A 23,882-nucleotide genomic window follows, 5' to 3' on the forward strand; every position below is an offset into this window, starting at 1 on the left:
GCAAATTTATTTTATAATACATTACCATCTAATTGTTCCAGATTATTACTTTTTCAAGTCTTATTATTATTTTTTTTTAAATACAGTTTCGTAAAAATTGTTTCTTTGCAATAATTTTGCGGTACTTATAATATCAAAGTAAAATGTTTTGCAATACTGTACTGTGTATTATGGAAGTCCATCACAAAATGAATACTCGCCCTTACCAAATAAGGGGCGACCGTTTCAGCCTTGCTTATTTCTAATTCTGACAGTTAAATCAATCGATTATTTCATCTTTTTTAACTTTTTATAGTGGTCAATGTTCCTTTTTTATTGTTGTGCAGCTTCCTGGCAACAAAATTTAATTTACTTTGGTATATGAAAAATTAAGAATAATAAAAAGACTTTAAATAGGCCATTTCACAGTTTTAATAAAGTTAATCACTTCCGTAGGGGAAAAAAAAGTATTTTTTTTTACTTTATAAAAAGACAAAATTAACAGTTAAATTCAACCGAAAACTCATTGACTTCCAGTTAATTTGACTAATTTTTGCTTTGAATAATACAGTTATGGTATATTAAAAAAAACATTAAACATTTTTTTTTCAGGGAGGACAATATATCTTTAAATAATCTTCATGTGATAATTATTTTTCTGTTATTTTGTCAATAAAGTGTATAACTACATTCTAAATTTTAAAAGGTGTTTGGAGACCCCTCCAATGCACCCTGGCAATAGTATGTTACTACTGTAGGAGTAGCAGGAGTGCAGGATTGTACAGTATATGCAATGATTGGTTTATTCTTGAATATTTGTGATTTTTTATGATAATAAATGTATTGATATAAACTTATTATTTTTAATTAATGATAATTTAATTAATATAACAATGAATTCCTTATTTTTTAAAAGATAATTTATGTTATCATTTTCTTGTTAAATTCTCCAGAAGATTTTATTTTCATACATGTAATTATCATACAGATAGAATTACAATTTTGTCTTCTATAAATAGGTATTGGTTTAATATTTATATTTATGTTAGAGAGAGAATGATTTTGCTATAATTAATCATTTCTATATTCTATTTTGGATTTAGATTGATTTATCAGACCACTCAGATCATAAGGTCTGTTTTATCTTACTTGCAGGAAAAAGAAAAAAATTTATAAATGTGTGTCCCTGTCAAACTTGTGTATTAAGAAGACCAATATGTTTGAAAATTTTCCCTAAATTTTTAAAATAAAATTTAAGTCAATTTCTGAGAATTATAGGCCAATTTAAACATGACGAGTGGTAATGGTAAGCGGAAATCTGTGTGTTTTGTCCCATCAGCAAGAGGAATTTGCGAGCGGTGTGGTGGAAATGAGATGTTTGTAGGCATCAAGGCTGCATGTTGCAGGAACTGCTAACTGACTGAGCAGTTAGCCTAAGCCAGGCATACAGTAGACCTGGTTAGCTGATCAGTAATTAATACCAGTCATCGACATTTGTTGGCTAATAACATCCCAAATGTATCTTTTCTTTACACTATCCTTATACAATCAGTCACGTCGTTTGTATTTTTTAATAATGAAACTACGCTACGCCTACTAAGACACTCGTATTTATTGACATCTTGGACTTGACGCACGCACGCATGAAAAAAAAGTTGTTGATATATGATGTCACATCAATCATGTGGTTGATTGGACAGAATCAATAATTACTGCGCAGTATTTTGACAAAACAGAATCTGTTTCTATCCTTAGTGGATTTCCGCCACACTCGCGTCATATTGCGAATTTTGAAAAACGGTGTTTTGAGGGCGCTTTTGATTTACCGTATATTTCGGTGTATAAGTCGCACCTGTGTATAAGACGCACCCCCAACTGAGAGTAAAATATCGGTATTTTCTATATCGTCGATGTATAAGACGCACCTTATATTTCATCAAAACAATGTTTTTTTTAAATTGTAATCAATATTATTGTAATAATATATTTTGTTATATCTACAACGGCGTCCTTTATTTAGGTTTTTTCTTACCTAGGCTCGGCCGCGCCCAGCCTCAACAAGTTCTTTCTAACTTGTTATTCATGAGTTTCGCCGCAACATCGAGTGCATGACCGTGTGTGTAACACGCACGTGTGTGGGCTAGCCTCGCTCGATCATTTCGAGAGGGCGCACGTTTTCACGGACAATCGTATTCGATTAGTATCTATGTATCCGAGAAGTGTGTACGCTAGGTCCATGCTATAATCACCTGGAGAATATACTAGTCGAATACCGTACACCATGTGCCACCAAAAGAAGGGCTTGCGCTTGGGGTACGCCGATCGTGCGTATAACTACTGTATAAATAAATACTATTCCAATCGTACGACGTAAACGTTTACAAATGATATTTTATCGGAGCGCTATAATGAACAAATCTTTTCATCATATTTAGTATAACATCATGCTAAAATGACTTGAAAACTAGGCCTAGGCAGAAGCAGGTTGCCGTTACGTTAGTTAGTTACTGTAGCTAGGCCTAGCCTACTCAGGCCTAGAAAACGAGGTGACGATAGCCTAGGCCTATGTACAATCTGTGTGGTGAGGCATTTATGTTCGGTGTATAAGACGCACCCTTAATTTAGAGGTCAAATTTGCGTGTCAAAAGTGCGACTTATACACCGAAATATACGGTAAACATTACAGCGAGCCTATCTAACCGCTGAGAATATATTGAGAAATAATAAGAAAACTCCCTAGCATATTAAAAAAAACCACTTGACCCTATTTGGGAAAAGTATTTATTTATGCAAAATTGTGCAATGTATACTCAATAAAAATATCAGAAATAGAAAGATCTGGAAAAATTACATTAAAAAAATTTTTTTTTTTTTTTTAGTGAATAAATTGATTTTCGGGACTATTCAAATGTATACCCCTTTTTTTGCATGTAAAAGAATAAGAAATTACAAAGTATCCTCCCAAATCTTGAAAAGGCGTGATTTTCAGGAAAACTGTACACATTGAGTATGAGGGATGATAAAATAACAGTTGAAATGTATGAAAAATATAAATTTTCTGGGTGGAGCTCCACTTCGTTAATGTTAATTTGTGGAACTGATCTAATACAAGCTTCTTTTTTATCTTGCTTCCTCTTCAAAAAATTGTCTTGTTGTTGTCATGTTTACTATAAATAATGAAATATCCATTTACTTGCAACATTGTGATTTATAACAAAAATATTTTAATCTGATTCATTTCTTAGAAAAAATAATAATGAATAATGTTTTTAAAATGAATTAAAAGATATAATTGTTTTTTGCACAATACTATTTGTAAGTTGTGACTATCGTTGCCAAGTAAGATGGTTAATACTCGTATCCTTATGCAAGCTTTTGTTGCTGGCCTGTCTTCCTAAGTGAAACGCTTCACTGAGCCTCAGCAAGGCCATTGTGAAGAGGCTTTAGTAGCTATAAATAACAGCCAGCAATTCTAAAAATAGCTTTGTGCATAAATAATTATATCACTAGGTATACTGTAGTAATTGATGAGGTCTCAGGCTGGTTTGATGATAGATTCTATTAAGGCCAAGATTATTCGTCTACGTTTCCTATGCGCTGTTTCCAGCTACACCCATTTTTCAACTTGTCATCAGCGATAATGATATGATAATGTGCATGTAAACCTTTTTTGTGAATCACAGATGTGTTATGCAAATTATATTAATTATTAACTCATAATTCTTGGACAAATTATATCGGTGTCGGTTATATATCGTATATTGAAAAATTATGTATGTATTGTAGGTTTAAAGTGTATCAAAGAGTAATATTAAGAGTAATGCCGCTCATGTAAATATTTATTACAGATAGATAAATTACTAAAAATTATACAGTATGTACTGTAATGACAAGGCAAATTGATAACTGATTAAAAATTATTTTGTTTCTTTAAATCGATAATAAATGATGATACCAAGTTACTCAATTTTCTTTGAATAGCTCAGTTGAAGAATTATTTTGATTTATATTATTATAATTTTATTTTGTTATTTTATTTCATCATCACCCTACAGTGAGCAAACGTCACCATTACAGTGTCAATAATGTTCAATATAATTTAATAAATGGGTAGGTCGGTAGGAAATTTTTGTTTTTCCAAACCTAAAATGTGTTACCGGCAAAAAAATAAACATAAATTATGCAAAAAGACCACATCACTTTCATGTTTTCTTTTCATAGCACCCTAGGGTCACGCTAGCTGTAAGGTCACATATAAAAAGAACTTGTTTAGGGTCACCGCCCGCCCCTGAATTTTGGCACGCATCAATTTTTTAACAATTTTTATTTATTATTTCTATAACAAAAATCTATCGACAATCGCCGAAAAAGATTGTTTTTTTTTTTCAAATAATTTTATAATATTACTTGAATGTTATCTTTTAGTTATAAAAGTAATTAAATCGAGAATTTAGGCCCTAATACAGCTGACGTCAACAGCGCCCTCTATCTATTATCATGAGGTAAAGAGTGCAGTGTGTGACATGACAAGCGGTATCGCGTAGTGGCTATGTGAGTGCAATCCCCTTTCCGTTGAGAAAAAAAATCAGAAATTTATGACCGCAGAGGTATCCTTTCTCTGTCTTGGCGAAACAAAATTTCTTGTCAGCACGAGCCTAATTGGTTAACATGTTACCATATTATGCTTAAAAAAATCCCATCTAAAAACCAGCCTGAACAATAAATGTCACAGGCGTTTATCCGATTAAATACGGTATTAGGCCTAGCGCTCTTAATGTGAAAGTGCTTAACATCAAAATTATACAGTATGTAAATGACAGCCTTTTTCTCCGCATGTGAACAATTTACATTGTGTGGCCCTGATTTGACACGTTACTGTTCGTGATCTGTATAGCCTATCCTGATTGACCAAGCTGGATCGAAGGTTCTAGTGTGGACCAGGCCAAAAACAATTTCTTTTTATCATACAGTTATTTACATAAGCTAATCTTGACAGTAAATTACAATTTTTAATTGAATATAAACATATAAACGGACCGATATTAGTTTGTTTTATATTCGCTTATCTCTATCTAGTTTATATCGGGAAACATGATTTGAATTTATTTGGAAAATCATCATAAAAAATACATACAAAGTGATAACATAAATTACGGACATTTTCCAGGATAGCCCAAAGAGCTAATCAGCTTATTTCCATTGAGATCCTTTAACAATCTAAAATAAAAAATATAAACATTACAAAGTATTGCATTAAACACATAAATATAACAAAAACAATAATATAAAAAACAAGTTAAATTAAAAGACTATGATTGACTTATATAGTTATTTGGTTGAACAGAAATGTGATTTAACATTTTTCTTAAATTAAAATTAAATTTGTTTTCTATTGTCAGTTGCACACGCTTGCATTGTCATTTGGTTATTCTGGAATCTCCCAACTTGTCGCGAGATTTTAAAAAAAATTGTTATACCCCAGTCGTGGCAGGTATGATATTGTGTTTGACTGTTACATCGTATATCCAAAAAAAATGTATCAATAACCAGTAAAACTATTACATTGAAAAAAACTGGGAAAAAAAATGGAGATAATTAATTCACATTTTATTTAACACATATTTCCTCGCAGCAGAACAGACTATGTGTTGTAGAATAAGAGTAAGATCACTTGCAGCAATAGAAGCTACATGCATGACTGTGTTTAAACAATTCAGCCATATTATTATAATGGAACATTATAGCTCTGTATCAATCAATACAAAGCACAGGCATGTAATGGCTTGGCTATTAATAGAACAGCTTGGCTATTTTTAGCTCATCCAACCAGGCTGTATAATTAGAAGTTTGGTAGTCCATCAAGGCACCTAATATTTGTGGCAGATGGCTATTACTTGCATACAGTAAATTATGCTGGAGCATGTTACTTCAAAGGAATCAAATCTCTATTAACAAATTATTCTCAGTGGCATGTCAGTGCACTTCTCCAGTACTATATTAACTACAGATTTTAAATCACATACTCTAGTATAGTAGTCGTTTAGTAGTACTGTGAGATGTATAACCTATTAATTCATTTATAGTATTAAGTATATTATTTTAAAATTTATACATTCTTAAAATTATTCTGATCTGATCTGATTTTTAAGGTTACAAGTTGCATTTTATGTAAAAATAAATACTATATGGGCCTATAGCCCTATCTAACGTAAAAGTGATATCTAATGGTGATAATTAACATGCTCTTAAATGCATGTTAAGTTAAGTAAACATTTTGAGAATTTTTACCATGTGATCGCGCTGGGAAATCAACTTGTTGTGCATGCTGTCTACTGTATAACTGTTATAAAACAAATAATGAATGTTGTGTATTCGTTAAATGGCGAGAATATTTCATTTGATGAAAACTTGACTGCTCTATTTTCAACTCCTCGTAAAAAATTCAATTTTTCAACTCAAGAAATATTCTCACCATCGAACTCATAATAAACATTCATTATTTTATATTTATATATGTTGTTTTATAAACTACTATTGCATGGATAGTGTCATAAATTATGCCATTGTTTCAACCATAATAGAAAGACATAATATAGAATTGAATGTAATGTTTATTTTAATACAATCAGAAGTTTACCATTTACTTTCGATTGATTTTAAAATGATATTTTTTAATGACTATTTTAAAATTATTAATATTGTTTATTAACACTTTGACTGCCAAACACGAAGATCTTCGTTTTTGGAAACACAACGCTTGACTGCCAAACACGAAGATCTTCGTTTTTCGCGTTTTTTTACGAAATCCGGTAGATAGGTTAATTATTGGTATATACTATAAATATGGACACTATATTCGGTCTGGACCGTGAATATTTTACTTTTTGAAAGTAACTAATCTGGTTACGAACAATTGTCAAAATGGTACCTGTCGAAATAACATACACCGCGCATCACAGTAGCGCGTACAGCGATGGTTTGGCGCATTGTGTATCGGTCGCGCGCTAGCTATGCCGCCGAAGCATTACAAAGGTTTATGTGGATTGGCATGTTTGTTTGTTAGCTGAATAAAAAATAATGGATGAATTTTCAATATGAAGTCTTTAATTTTATTATTGTATATACCCTAATTGTTTTGGTGTTTCACTGTAAGTAAGTGGCAGAGTTTCACGCAACAAACTTGTTAGAAATGGTATGAATATTATCATCAGTTTACTAGCTAGGCTAGTAGTACTAGGCTATAGCCTAAGCTTAGTCGTAAAACAGTTCCGGACCAACTTTAGGCCTAGTTAACTAGGCCTAGTGTCTTTACTATGTGGATTTTGGCGAAACATTGATGTAAGATTTATGATTTATAAAATGTAATACATTTTTCGATAGTGATAACTTGTTTTTATAGGCCTACCGGTGCCGTGTAAGTAACTTTTTCGTTGTTTGTTGATCTCACCGGGCGATATTTTCATATTGTGATGTCTTGCACAAAATCGCGAATATCTCGACTTTCTTGCGCGAAACTACGAAAAACTCAAAAAGTGGATTACTTTCATTTTACTATTACGATTTACATATTGCGATTTGAAAATCGTTCTTGGTACCATTGTAAAGCTAAAATCTTTATGATTATTTTAGTCTAAATTACATGTAAATCAGATCACATACATAGTTTCAATCAGCTATAATAAGAACATCGAATTGGGCTATAAACGCTGGCGGTGGCAGTTTCTAACTGGAAAAACCTCTGGCAGTCAAAGTGTTAAGAATGGCTAATGTTGGGCTAAATCATTGCAAAACAATAAATACAACAACTAGAATCAATAAAGACTACATATTCTAAATAACAAAAATGAAAAAGGCTGAAATTTGAGTAGAATATTAGAAATTTAATGTATTATATTTATAGCTAGATTATGGTAGGTAGCCTACTTTGGAATACTCCAATTTAATTTAGAAACAGAGATTACATAGGATAATGGTGCAATCAAGAGGAAATATACTTAATTCTTAAAAAAAACAAAATAAAAGAAACGAAAGAAAGGAAAATTACTTGCACTAAGAAGATAAATACCCTGGATGAGCTATAAATGGAGAATTTGATTCTATCTGGAACAGCGTTTAACAACATTGCTGGCAATAGTTGGTTTGCTGGAAGTGTAAAAGGTCCTTAGCAGGCTAAATTTATTAATATAAATACAGTTATCAACAATAATAATAATAACGCATAGTTTCCTTTGCTAAAAATGTCTACTTGCGATAACGAACACAGCTTTGGCGATATTTGACGCCACACCATGAACACATATTATAAATAACCTGGTAAGGTTGTGCTCGCTGCCGCTGCATCCTGTTTTTAAGGTCATTTTAAAAATAAAACTTGTTGAAACATTTACTGTGAACGTAAGATGGATTAGGGACATACTTCAACTATTATAGACTTCACCTGCAAATTTAAGATTATGTTTGTCACGATTATAGGTACTGATTACAAACAACTGCCACGTGGTGTCTGGAAACAATTTGTTTGCAGCATGATATGATAGTAGATTGTAGTACCCTCGCCTCTGTTTGTGAGAAAATATGTACAATTCTCATAATGATGGGAAATAACAATGCACACGGCATTTTGTCTACCGTGCTTGTCTTTCACTGTTGGCTTTCCTTCTCAGTTTAATGATGTAACAACTTTGTTAATCTACAGTAAACCAATTATTAAATTTGATGTTTTTATAATCTTAAAGGACAACTTTACCAGTATTCATAGTGTGACAACATACCGTAGACCAACCTGTTACCCACCACACACCTCAAAAATAATTACAAAACTAGACATGAAACTCGTCACTTTGACGAGTTAGTTATCCGCACGACAAACGCCACGTGCACGTCATACGTTGGGATATTGCACACAGAAAAAGATTATGGCATTATGACCTGAACTGAAGAATATGATATGTTGTTATTGCTGAATTCTGTTATTTTATGTCATATAGTATACACAGTATAATCTGTATACATATCACATACAGTGTAGAATAGGTGAAATTACGGGACCCGCTATTTATTGCAATTTTTAACATGTTGACGGTTTTAAAATGAAACGCGAAGGTAGCAATTTCGGAAGGAAATTATCTCAGCAACAACATATTAACGTGTAGAAGAAATTTTAATACGTGAAATATTAATGCGCGCTCTTTTAAATGTAATGAACTATGACGCAAAATATGAAAATACGACTTTTTTTATTTAACTGGCCATATGATGACGTCACAATATCCGATTGGCGAAAAGTTTGCATGATTTCGTATCTACAATCCAATAGCTTCCAGAAAACGTTTTAATCGTGATTATCACATTTTATTCTTACGAGCTATTACAGATTAAAATTTACTGTAAAGATGAAATTAATGACCCACGTAATTAAAATTTTTAGGCATGATGACGTTATAAAAATTAAAATATTTTTATCTCATGCTAAAGAAAATTGATTGACCTAGACAATATATAAATGTAGGAGAAAAAGGAATACAGATAAGCGTGATGCGCTCCATTGAATGTGATGAGCAATAACGAAAGAGACAAAATCCTATATTTTACATTCGTGTGGCCATACGATTACGTCACAATGGTTTTTAGCCTTATCGATGCATGATCCGATATCTACAACTCATCAACTTCTAGATTTTGTAATAAAAATAAACGGTTCACGGTTTACTTTAGAAACTATGACTGTTTTAAAAAAGACATTATTTTGATGATTTTTAAAGCTTTTTCATAAAAAACGCGCACGAATTGTCTAATGCAATGTGTTCGTATGGCGTTATTTAAACTGGAAAAGGTCTAAATTTTTTTCAAAATTACTAGGAAAGGCTTGAAAAAGGTGATTAGAAATTAATTTTGCGCATTTCGAAATTTTAAATGCGCGTGCGCGCGTAACTTCTTGTGAAACATGCCATTTTTAATCCGTAGAAAGTTTGCCCCTGATATGACTTAAATTTTGTCAAAGTGTCAATACTAAATGACTTTTGGTTTTTAATCTATGTTCAATCATTGAAATTCATAAAATTGCGCGTAAGTCACGTTGCGCAACTATGACGTCATTCAAAAATAGGAGGTGCACAACTTCACGTAAATGCCCATATGCTGTCAAAGTTATGAAATGTTATGTTTACACATTTTAGAGAAACGCGACTCACAAAAAGGAAGGAAGGAAACGAGAATAATACAGAAAAAAAATGTTGATCCCATACAATAACAAGGAGTTATCCGCTCTACCAAGCGGATAACTAATTATCTCATTTAGTATTCTTTTGCAATTTCTTAAAATCACATTATTTTTCACACATAAATATTGCACACATAGGTGAGACATATGCTGCGCAGTGAAAGGGTTAAAATACAGGTCAAATTAGCAATTGTGACGACTTCATCAATTCAGGTTTGAATTTTCGATGTTCACATGGCCTATTTACGACAAAGGCAGTGCAGCGAGTATGCGTAATTGTTTTGATATCATATGTACATCCCAATATTAAGTTGTCAAACTATGTATACCGGTGAATTTATCTGGATTTTTGTTGTCACACTTTTAACTTTTTCTTACTCAATGCAGATTTTCTCATCTTCATTTTTTATAAGCAATTTCTATTTAAATTAATAAGATAATACTACTGTAATACATGAAGTATTCCTTTAATTTGAATATCTGTAAGCTACAAAATGAAAGCAATACCAGATATGGGACTTTGTGCTGTGTGAATATTAATCTAGGGTGCGATTTAGAAAGTGACAACGTGCATGAGAGTATGGTATTTGTAGATCCAACCATGGCGGTACATAACAGAGGAGGTTGCGTAGTTTATACAGTGACGTAACATGGTCGCTGATATGTCAACATACTGTGATTTTCTTGCCTTTTTTTAGTGTTTATCCTTAAAATTCAGGAAAGTGATACAGTAAAAATTTAATGATTTTACATTTTTAACTATTCCAAAACCTTTTATTTTCGCGATTTGAGTTCCTCGTGTAATTTGTTGAATCAAATTGGCGAATGTATTTCGCCTCCACAATAAATGTCAAACAACAATTGAATACATCAAGTAAAATTACAGAATACACGATTTTAAATTTAGGATGTAAATAAATGTTTTGGCTATAAACAGTGGGTGACACTTGCGTGTTTAATAGGCCCTTACAGTAGATAGTGAACATCCACTAATTAAATTACCTAAGAAATGCCGTAAGCTTTTTTATTCCAATTCGAACATTATTTTTGAGAACAATCACAGCGCCACATGTGGCGATCGCTATCATCATTGTTTTGAGCGAGGCAGCGAATGCTGAGTAGGGCCTAGCTAGAATTTTCAGTCGGTTGCACTTTATTTTAATGTTTTAATTATACCTGAACAAACAATATAAATAATAATCAGGGTTTGTAAATGTTTCAAAGACTACACAATTAGAAGTTTATCGTAACTAACTAAGCCTATGCTAGGCCTGATCGACTGTAAACAACATTGTTGGGAATTGTGCGATTTTTGTGCACCCTTTATTTTCACGATCATTGTTCAATCGCGAAAATAAAGGGCGCGCAAACATTTTGGGCTTTAAAGTATACTATAGCCTATAATGTATCATAGCCCCTCAATAAACATTAGTATGGGCACGTACCGTTCAGTGAAATTATGCAAAATATTTAGTAGCATTAATAAATAGATTCTTAATTGGTTTTATTTTCTATCTTACAGTTTTTTAGACCAAGTTAATACAATCAAGGAGCCAAACTATAGTCCAACAGAACAGGTAAGATAAGCCAGAAATTTTTTTTGATTTTGTTCCCTGCTATCACAGAAAACAGAGAAACTGTTTTTAGTGTTTGAAAGTTGTATGAAAAGTCGCAGTGGACTGTTGACCTAGCACATTTTACAGCTGCATGTCAGTGGGTCTTAAAGGACAACTTGACTGAGGACCTTATTTTAACAACGTATTAGAAATGTACATATGATTTCGGAATAATCGCAAGATTAAGGATATCGCCGCACGCGCTTGCCATACATCCATCTGCGTAAATTGCTGTGATATCACAGGTACATCGCAAAATCTACTTTTCATCAGTGAAAACTCATGAGGTAACTTTTGCGATGCACCTGTGACGTCACAGCAATTTACGGCGACGTCTGTACGGTGAGTGTGTGCAGCGGTATCCTTAATCTCGCATTGGTTCTGAATTTACATAACTAATACGTTGTTAAAATATGGTCCTCGGTCAAGTTGTCCTTTTCTAAATTTTTATTTTATTTGCTTTCGTACTTTGATTTTTGAATTGTAACACTAATAACAGTAACACACAGTCAATGAAAGGGTGTCTAGAAAACTCAGATCTAAAAAACTCAGATCTCAGATATATCTGAGTTTTCTAGATCTAGAAATCTCAGATATCTGACTTTGTTACACTTACCGTATTAGAAAACATTGTGTGCCAAAAAACAAACTGTAAGAATGATCGTTCCTGTTCTAATAAAACGCATTGTTTTGCAATACTTAGAGGTAAAATATAAGATTTGACATCCCCAAGGGAATGATATTTTGCTCAAGGGAATGTATATTTCCCGAAGCGGTAGCTGAAGAAAATATAATTCTCAAGTAGAATATCTACTGGGTCTGGTAGCTAGGCCTCATTTGTAATAAGCCTGCCTAGTTAGGCGTTGCATTTACTTTACTGTACCTTGCGAAGAATAATGGACAGATAATTACAAATTAATGATTTCTTTTCAATAAAATATGCACTTGGGCAGCAGTAATCATGAGATGCAGTTTCAACCAATCATGTTCACGTATTTACATAGGCTATTTAATGTATACAAATAATGAACTTTTGCGAGTGCGATTGTTACAAATAATTTCATGTGATTTGTTTTTGTATGCGAGAACAAATTTTTTGTACACGAAAAATTGGGGAAAAAAGTATTATAGTATGTACTATAATTGCACGCCAAGTGACAAACAATTGTCCAATCAAATGACAGGAATTTAACGCAAGGAATATCACTGCATTCAAACATACAAAGTTTTAATGAATTGAAAATACACAGAAAACAATATACTATGAATATGATAATTAAGTTGATGATGTCATTTGTCATTTTAAAATGCAGGAAAATAAAATCAGGGTATATGAACATGATGCTACTGTACTGGTTTTATTGAGTTTTATTTTGAACTAATAACAGTTCTGTATCATGCCAATATTCATCAACCCCACCCTTTACCTGTATAATGTGTTCTTATGGGATTATAAACATATTATCAGTATAATAGTATGCTATTTTTAGCTGTGCCTAAGGTCTTATTCAATATTATTATTACATTGGATATCTACTAACTACTAATATTACAGTACTAGAATTTATCAACAGAGATTTTGGTATATATAAACATTGTCAAATATTGCAGAAAATCCAGAATGAATATCAGGAATTGTCTAGAAAATCAATTTTTATCTTTTAAAAAATATATAATTTTGTTAACAAAATCCTCACTAATTAAAGTTAATTTGTCAATAATTTGTTAATTTGTTAATACTTAATACTTTCTAGCATTATTATAAGCAAAAATACAATTACATTACAAACAGTAAAGGATTTGTTTTAATTCCTATAATGAAACAATTTAAAGCATCTGCAGTTATTACATAACGTTACTGAGAGATAGCTTTTTGGTTTGAAACAGTAGTAATTAATACTAATAGTATTTCTGGTCATCTTTTATCCAAATGTTCTATTAGAATGAATGTAAATATGTATATTTCGAATAAATTGATACCAAATTTAAGTTTCTATAACCAGTACTTACAGAGATATGAAGATGCCCTGGTATGTTGGTCAAAAGGTCAGAAATGGCATTTTTGAACTTTTTTGACTAAAATGCCCCATTAGACTGAATATGAATATATGCCTTCTGAACATTTTGAGACTAAAATTGACTGCGATCAGTGGTTGCCAAGATACAAGTACCTATTTGCATTTGTTCATATAACCCTTGCCCCCGACCCTTTGTAACATTTTTCAAAATGTGTAATAAATAACGAAATGTATAATATTTTGAAAAATTTAAGACCAAATTCAAGTGTCTATGATAAGTTATTTTGCAGAGATACATACATGCCCTGGATTCATGGGTCAAAGGTAAAAAATGGCATGTCCGGTAATTTTTGGCTAAAAAGTCTGATTATACTGAATATAAATGTATAACTTCTGATCAATTTGAGACCAAAATTACTTGTGACCAGTGGTTGTTGAGATTTAAGGACCTATGTGTTTGGTTTTATAACGTTTCACCCCTGACCTTTTGAACATTTTTAAAATGTGTAACAAGTAAAAAATGACACCCTAAACCAATTTTTGAAGTCAATTCTCTGGGCCTTAAAGTTGAACTAGCTACTAGAGTAAGTGTGTGTTAAATTTATTTAATATTGGTATTGTGGAATATTAGTTTTTCAATAGAATTCATCCACACTATTTTTTTTTTCTTGTAGGATATTCTACGATGTCGTGTCTTAACATCGGGCATCTTTGAAACAAAGTTTGTTGTTGATGGTGTCAACTTTCAGTAAGTATTATGTAGAAAGCACTTCCTGTAAAACATTGAATTAATTTTGGTAATAAAATTGTACTGATTTTCTTGCCAATCTCCACACACAGTTTGGAAACTCCATAGATACAGTATATACGAAAGTCCTGAAAACAATTTCTAGTAATCTTGTGTCTCAACCACTGTGTAATCAAAATGTGTATTTAGTTGCATCCCTAAATTAACCATCCTATTCATTATCACCTGATCGATTCACTCTTGATGTACAGTATAGTGGAGGAAAATATCCACTATTTATAACAATGTTATTGTTACCTCCAACATTCCAGTCATTTGGATTTGCTTCTTAAATCTTAATCTGAAAAACTGAATAAATTTCCATCAAGTTGTTTAGCTTTTTTTGTAATTACTATATTCCGATTTAAAATGAATACATTATTTATAAATAATAATAAAGATTTATTTACTGTATATTGATTTTGTAGTTTAATTTATGTACTGTACAGTATTGTATAAATTAATAATTATTTTTCCTGTAATAAGATTATATAAGATGAAAGATTATATCTATATTTAGATTCTTACAATCTTGTCTAATTGGGACAGTGACACTAAAATGTATAAATATATATGAAGACCACATAGGTTTACAATCGCAATAGAGAAATCAACATATCCCATAATTCCAGAGTTTTATGATAAGGGATCATCTAGGAAACTATACTCGAGTATTATTAAAGCTACACAAGTCTGATTGAATGTATTGTCTCATTTGTTTCCAGCATGTCAGGTGAAATATCTTTTCATACTGATTCACCATTTATAAATAGATCCACTGTTTAGTTACTAGTCTTTTTTATTTTACAGTTTATAATACTACATTTGCGTTAGCTTTTTAGAGAAAACAAATATTGAATGGTACTTGCTTATTACTTAACATTCAATGATAATTTTCCAAGAAAATATCATTGTATTTATTTTAGATGAGCGGTGGTTCTTGTGGTTACCATCCATTAGATAGATGCACTTAAACACCATTGTTACCATGTACAACTGCATTCCATGTTTTTTCAAACAATTAATTAATGCGTCAGATGATTCAGGAAATAATACCCAGCTTATATTTACAACATTGTGATATTAATTGGAGACTTAAATGACACTTTAACAGTAATAATTTTGTTGACTTTTTCTCCGTTTACAGCATGTTTGATGTTGGAGGGCAGCGAGACGAAAGAAGAAAATGGATTCAATGCTTTAATGGTTAGTATTATAAATAATATTGATATAATTATAATCAATAAAGTGCAACACCTTTGGATATGTCTAAAATGTTCGGTTTTGCAGAATAAATGTTTTTCAGTCCAGGCCTACATAATCCAGTTCAAATGGCCTTATTGTTATTGCATGAAAACCCTGTGCATAATATATAAGATGTGCCATATTAATTAATATTACATAGGCTATGTAAATACGCGAACGTGATTGGTTGAAACTGCATCACATGACTTCCGCTGCGAGGATCGTAAATCGTATATATCCTCGAGAACGATGATATTGACTGAGTAATTTTTGCGTAATTATCGTGTCCCTGTCACTAATCATATAAATTCTCGGGTACGATGATATTGACTGTAATTTTCGTGTGGCAACACTCGCGTTTGCCGATAAATAAACAAAAGTCATCTACTGGGTCTTGAACTCGCGATGAAATTGTCACTCCATCACAAGACAACGCTTCATGCGCTGCGCCACGGAACTTGCTTGACGAAATTAGTCATCTAAACTATTTAAACTATGCATACATAGCGCCCTCATTTATTTTTAGTCCTCCCTAGATGTGATGAAACACCGTTTGTGATTGGTTAATACTCACAGTAGTAACGGGTACGCGCGAAGCACTGAACATCTGGTGATTCGGCTCGAAAGAAGACGAATTATTATTTATTCGGCCTACCTGATAATATTATTATTATTAATGTAGGCTTATTGATGGAAATTCTTCTGTTATTATTTAAACGACCTAGGCTAGTGAATATGTTATTGTCAAGGAATCATTAATTAGTAATTATCTGTATATTATTCTTCGAAAGGTAAGGTGTCTGGGCAGCTTGTTTACATACAACAATACAAAAAGGAGGCCTACCTAGTCTAGCTACCCGACCCAGCAGATATTCTACTTGTTGTTGGCTATGTAATATAACAGATATCGCCTTTTATATCGGTAAAATATAAGATTAGACATCCCCTCGGGAATGATATTAAGTTCTTGGGAATTATTTCCCTCGAACATAATATCATTCCCTCGGGGATGTCTAATCTTATATTTAACTTCTAAGCAGTCAATATCTGTATAATAATAGTGTTCCTATACAGTAAGTTGTATTTATTGTCATATCGTCCCTTGCGTGAGAGGCCTACAATCAGGTCATTGAGCTTTGGTGTTGATCTTTCATGCAGAAAAGAGTCATCATCACATCTACATGACCCAATTAATTTAGTAAATAAGGTGTGCAAATGAAAGAGCAATTATTTGTATTTAATTGAAAATAGAATATACCGTACTGACACGGGTATAAGCCCACCCCCCTTGAACATGAAATCACGTCTAGTTTGGGGGGTGGGCTTATACCCGAGGATCCAAAAATGCAGATCGTCAAAAACAGCACATGTACTGTGTATTCCTCCATGCGAGCGAGCGCCCTCACGTGTACGACGTTGCCTCTAAATACACGAGGTGTAGAGTGTCGGAAAATTAAGCTTACAGTTCGTGTAATTTATCGTAGAATATCTTATTTTAAACATCAATTGAACAAGAATTTATCAAGCAGAAAAGCAAGTATACAATGTTTGTTAAATAGAAATGTACCAAAGAAATTTAATAAGCTTGTTTATGGCAGCCGATACCAAATAGTGGTTTTCCGTTTTGGCGACTTGTAGCGTCGTGTGTGAAGCGATCTTCGACCGCGATGGAGTTTAAACAAAACAGGACCGCTAGGCCTCATATGGCCTAGCGTATATTAGCCTAGCTTGGTTATGATCAAAGGTAGGTGTATTCGGTGTATGGACGTCGCCAAATACAAAATAATGTATTACGACACACACTGTAGATCTTCGAATTAATGGGTGGGCTTATACCCAAGTGCCTCATTTTTCATGAAAATTATTCAAAACTCAGGGGTGGGCTTATACCCGAGTATGGGCTTATACCCGCTTCAGTACGGTATATTTAATACCCAAAATATACAATAAAATTGGATTTATGACATGAATTGTTTTTGACTTGTCTATTTTACTACAGAATAAACAAATACACTACAGCTATTCCAGAACACTTTATTTTGAATAATGTAAAGCCCAAAATGTTTGCACCCCCTTTATTATCGCGATTGGACAACCGGCGAATATAGAATAATGTGCAAGAAAATAGCAAAATTTTAGCGTAGATCGTGAATAAATTGTTAGTCTTGAGAAAAATACATGTTTTTAACATTTTTTTTTTTCATAATTTTTATTAAATTTTGGGAGAAATATGTAGTCTGCCAGGGGAGTCGATTTAGACGTGTTTGACTACGTGAATTTCAAAATGTTGACAAAGAGAGGTTTTTCACATATGTAAACATGTTTGGTATCAATATTTAGGGATCTTTAAGTAGGAGGCAAACATTTTGAGTGCGCAACAATTATATCACAATATAGCACTGCGCATGCCAAAAATATATGTGTTTGAGAGGGCTGAATAGAGGCGGCAACTGACCTTAGTAACAAAGTCCGCACAGCAAGCTGTCGGCACAATGCTTTGGCTTTTAAAATACCATGGCGACATCCTGTTAATGCGTTACAATACATTCAAGCTCTCTCCCTCTATTTTAATACCTCCATGGCCAAACCATAGAGCATGCTATTCTTTAAAAAATAATGATGCTTTCCAGGTGTGGCATAGGTTGATTTAAAAAATGTTAAAATTTATGCTTTGTTTCTCTAAATGTTTTTTTTTTTTGCGCCTTTTGAAGGAGACTGCAGTATGACTCAAAATATCCTCCTGTGATTGTTAGGAAACTTGAGAGTATACCACCAACATGCCAACACTGTTTTTAATCTGATTTAATACAGTAAAACCCTTCTTTCAAAATAGTGATGAAGCCAAGCAGCCTAGTATCAATGTTGCCTCCAATCTTCCATGAACACATTGTAAAATGTTGTTGATCTGCAAGTGGACTGTTCTGCTCCATTTGGGAAAAGGAGTTCTTATATTTTAAAAATTGCTGTTTTCTGTATGTTTTATTTTATGTATTTAATCCAAAAAAAAAACCAACTGGTTCTGTACTTTTATATTGTAGATGTTACGGCTATAATCTTTGTGGTGGCTTGCAGTAGCTATAATCTAGTTTTGAGAGAGGATCCAAATCAGAATAGATTGCGAGAATCACTTGACTTGTTCAAGAGCATTTGGAACAATAGGTAAGTGTAAACTACTCTGAGTAATATGCTATCGAATGCACCATTAAAACATACTAATATTAAATAATAGATTCTTCAAAAAGTTTCACCTGTAAGGGATGAGATTTCTCAGCGGGTCCGTATTTTTAGGAATTAATTTGTACCTCTTGATGTTATTACAAATGCAAAGAGTTTTTTAGGGGTTGGGGGCGGTGCTATACACAGCCAAACGATCGATTTTCGGGATCTGGATTTTTAAGTATAAATGACTTTTTTTTTCCTAGTAGACTTGCCTTTGTTGGTGGTGCTATTTACTGTATATTAACACGGTGATCATTTTGTTTTTTGTATTTAAGTAACCGCGAAATGTTCAAATATTTGTATAGTGTAACCGGCCGTAGGGTTAATATCTTGACCAATGCCTATTGGCCGTAGGGTTAATATCTTGACCAATGCCTATTGGCCGTAGGGTTAATATCTTGACCAATGCCTATTGGCCGTAGGGTTAATATCTTGACGAATGCCTATTGGCCGTAGGGTTAATATCTTGACGAATGCCTATTTCCAGTCAGAGGACATGCGTGTGCATTCAACGTTTCACGCTTCTTATTCATCTCTCTCAATCTTACCGCAAACATTGTTAATAAAATCTACTTTTATAGAGTTAAATAATATTAATAATAATTTATTAGGAAATGACACCTTTGCATTGGTGGCACACACAGAAGTGGTGCATCCAATTTAACATAATACATCAAAACAATATATTATATGACGGATACAGGTTCTTAAACTATTTGCAAAAATATAAAAGAAAAATCATTATCAACATGGTAATACAGGTACTGTATTAAATTGTCCTACAGTATCATAGGTTTGAGTTGATAATTTAAAAAGGTATAAAAAAATAAACATAAAATATAGTAAAGAGTTTACATTACAAACCATTGTGTTTCAACATCAGGTACTGAAGACCTATAGTTGTTATCACAGGTGTATAATATTTACAAATCATATATTAAAGCAACAATACAAAAGAAAAACAATCTATATATTGGGAGATTTAAGTTCTGACCGTTTCTCCCATGCAGCTCTTGTGTATTGTTTACAAAACAAATCAAAAAGGTCTCAGATTCTTTACAAATCGCGATAGATTCTCCACCTAAAATATACTGTAATTTATCATCAGCACTTACTGTTGTGTAACGATTCCATGTGTCATAATCATTACAGAGCACAAGATTATTTTGTAGAATGGATAATTCTTTCATTCTAATATTATCAAATGCTTTACAGTTTAATACAAAATGTTTAATGTCTTCAATTTCACCATTCCCACATAAAGTACAAAGACCGGACACATCATTGGACCATAAATATAAGTTTTACAATCTAAAGGTAGAGTGTTAGATCTTAATTTAAATTTCAGACTTGTCTCATAAAAATGTGTTTTATCAAGTAAATATTTTTCTAAATTAGGGAAAGGTTTCAATTTTGAGTATAAATTTTATTGAGGTTTTTTGCATTATATTATTTGACCACTCTGATATATATGAATCGATTCTGACACACATCGCTCGACATTGCTGACTGAGAAAGGAACAAGAGTTAAACTATCATTATCAAAAACATTGTTGTAAAAGCCTATATCTGTACATTTTTCAAATATGTCAACACAACTACTAAGAAATTTATATTTTAAACGATCAAAGTCACATTTCAATTGTAGCATAGAATTAAGTACAATATTAGGCCACCTGTGGTCATCCATAGTTATAAAACGATTAAATAATTTAACTCTGGACAGTTTGTGTAACTTGGATAATGGCACCCACCCAAGGTCACCATAAAGTGCCTCTTTTGGAGTATACCGTGGAGCTTTGAGAAGAAAGCGGGGCATTTGCAATTGCACTTTCTCTAGGTCTTCGTTATCCTTCTTGGATTTATTATACCAAATGCTACAAGCATAATTTATTGAAGGAATAGCAATGGTTTTCCACAGTATGTTTCCATAGTACACCCGGTTAAAGTCATCAAGGTTGGCTATGATACCTTTGATATAAGCTATAAGCCGGTTACCCTTTTGGATAACATGTTCATAATGTGAATGTTCACTCATGTTTGAGGAAATATAGACCCCTAAATATTTATAACTATTAACTTCTTTTATCGATTTTTCACCTAATTTTCACACTTTATCTTAATTTATGCGTTTTCCAACAACCATGACCTTTGATTTTTCATGATTAAAACCAAGTTTTCATTCTTTGGCGAATATATTGGCAATTTCTAGCATTTCAGTCATTTCCCTTTCATTATTAGCAATCAATATAACATCATCAGCCCAAAAGAGCCCTCCCATCCAGACACCATTCATTCTTACCCCGAAATTGCTTTCACGAAGAAGTTTAACAAATAAATATAGAAAATAAAATTGGTGAGAGTACACACCCTTGTTTTACTCCTTTGTGGATATTAAACTCATCAGTCATGCTTTCCCCCACTTTTACTTTTGCTTTAACATTGTCATATAGTGAGCTTATTATTTTCCAAATTTTCCCTCTAACTCCCGTATCCCAGGCACATTTTAGGAGACCATCACGCCATACACTATCAAATGCTTTTCGGAAGTCCAGGAAAGCTAGATGTGTAGTTTTACCTTCAATTGAACGACAAGATAAAATGCTTTTCAATGTAAAGATGTGATCTTCACAACGGTGATAGGCTCTAAAGCCTCCCTGGACTTCCGAAAGTACATTTTCTTTTTCAACAAAACAAGATATACATTGAGATTACTCTGTTTCGTTTGTAATTTATTATAAAATGAACTAAGGATCAGGTGCCGTTTTTCGGCCACCTCTGTTGGCGATTGCCGACAATCAGGCCCATTCTAAAAATAAGAAGCCGATAGGTCCACGGAAATGAATTGGATTTACAGATAATTGTCCACCATAATATAAATTATCGTTCTTACTGTCAAAAAACAACGACCCTGTTTCTGTTAAACAGTATATTTTTGGTAGAAAAAAAGAACCCAAGAATAAAATAAAAGCACATCATCCACAACTGTTGCATGCTACACAGGATGCACAGTCGGTGGTCATAGTACAATCAACGATTAAGACGATCGAGCTTATAAAAAAATGGGCCCGATCTTTTCTATGATGGGTCCAATCTTCCATGGGCCCTAGTGCTGCTGCACTTTCAACCTTTTCCCAATTTAAAAACATTCACCTGCTGCGCGGCGGGAATGGTGAGTGACCCTGAAGTCTCTCTTTTAGGTGTGAAACTGCAATAGCGCCAGCCTATGTGATGTAGTTGGTATTTTCTTCTTTTTTTTATTTTTCTCAATCTCATCCCTGCCTGTACTGCTCAATATTGAAATCTTCATTTTCAGAAATCAAAAAACAATTGAATAATTAATTAAATGTGTTTTTTCTTCTAGGTGGTTGAAAACAATTTCCATTATTCTATTTTTGAACAAGCAGGACTTATTAGCTGATAAAATTAAGGCAGGAAAATCAAAACTAGAAACTTACTTCAGTGATTTTGATTCTTATTCATTACCACAAGATTGTAAGTATTCATTGTTCCAATTGGAAACCCTAGTTGTGGGTATGAAAATTGTATAATGGTTAAGTAGTTTGTAAGAAAATTTCATTTAAAGTTTGTATTCTTTATGAGCACACAAACAAAAGGCATGATGCGCAGGGGTTGCGGACACAAATGTGTTATGGCGCTCTGTTGCTGTTGAAATGAAATGAAAACCAATTCTGTAGTAACATTACCTATGACGTTAACTACAAATGGAAGGTGTGTGCCGGCCATGTTTAAGCCATCTGTCATGAATTACAATAAACAGTCACAACAACAAATAAATAGGAATAGTACTGATCAGCCATAATCCCATTGGTGCCTTTTTATCCTTTAACTCATGAAAATATTCTCACAATTCAACTAAAGAATAACAGTCATTTTTTCCATGCGGTCGCACTGCATAAGGGATGTATATAATTTGTTGACAGTCACACTAATCTAAGCCTCAACCACCGATTCCAATTTCCAATGCAAAAATTGCGGATTGCTCATTCTTGTGATATATTTCAACTAAAAATCATTAATTATTTGTATTACTAAACTTAAAAACAACCTGTGTGTAAAAAGTGAATGTATATTTTAAGATTACGTACTGTTTATATTCACAGCTCAATTAGAAACAAATGAGGATGCTGGGGTTGCCAGAGCCAAGTACTTTATCAGAGATGAGTTCCTGGTTAGTATTTTAATTTAACAAATTAATTACAATGTGATACAAGAATGCCTTACTTACTTACTACTTTACCCCTTTTTGAATTTGAAGCAAAAATTATAATTAAATAATAATAGAATTGCATCAGTGTTTTCAAGACTATTTTTATAATTTACAATATAAAGTAGGATGTTTAAGGTAAATCTTCGGGATATATATTTGAAAGTATACCACATCGAAATTTGACGCAATCGGTTAAAATGACCTTTAAATACAAATCGAGGTTGGAAAGTTAAACAAATTCTCTCAAAAAATAGTAATATACTCATTAGTAATAGTAATTTGTCTCATTTTTTTCCACTTGAAACTGTATAAATTGACATTGTAAAGTTGAATACAAACAAAGGCTATTGTTTTGGTTTGGATCTTTGTTTATACTGCATGCTTGTTTTTGCCGTAAAAAAGGGTTAATTAATGGGACTGGGAATTTTGTATCATCAAATTGTAAACATAATTCATACGTTACGCCATGTCAGCAGCATCGTCTGCAAAGACATGAGGTAAAATAGTACCATGGACATGATCATTGATATGACCTAGCATGTAAACTATCCCTTATTTGAATGCTTGT

At 32.7% G+C, this 23,882-nt stretch overlaps 1 protein-coding gene across 1 annotated transcript in view; it reads left to right on the forward strand.

Annotated features, from left to right (window-relative positions):
• LOC140057052 (guanine nucleotide-binding protein G(s) subunit alpha-like) overlaps positions 1-23,882 on the forward strand; it is a 54,311-nt gene that overhangs the window by 24,023 nt on the left and 6,406 nt on the right. The window contains exons 6-11 of the mRNA XM_072102597.1: positions 11,721-11,775; positions 14,507-14,580; positions 15,767-15,825; positions 18,903-19,023; positions 22,448-22,578; positions 23,208-23,275. Of these exons, the coding sequence (XP_071958698.1) occupies positions 11,721-11,775; positions 14,507-14,580; positions 15,767-15,825; positions 18,903-19,023; positions 22,448-22,578; positions 23,208-23,275 (508 nt within the window). The remainder of the gene's footprint in view (positions 1-11,720; positions 11,776-14,506; positions 14,581-15,766; positions 15,826-18,902; positions 19,024-22,447; positions 22,579-23,207; positions 23,276-23,882) is intronic.

The sequence above is a fragment of the Antedon mediterranea genome, chromosome 8 (genome assembly GCF_964355755.1).
Source record: "Antedon mediterranea chromosome 8, ecAntMedi1.1, whole genome shotgun sequence".
Taxonomy (NCBI): Eukaryota; Metazoa; Echinodermata; class Crinoidea; order Comatulida; family Antedonidae; genus Antedon; species Antedon mediterranea.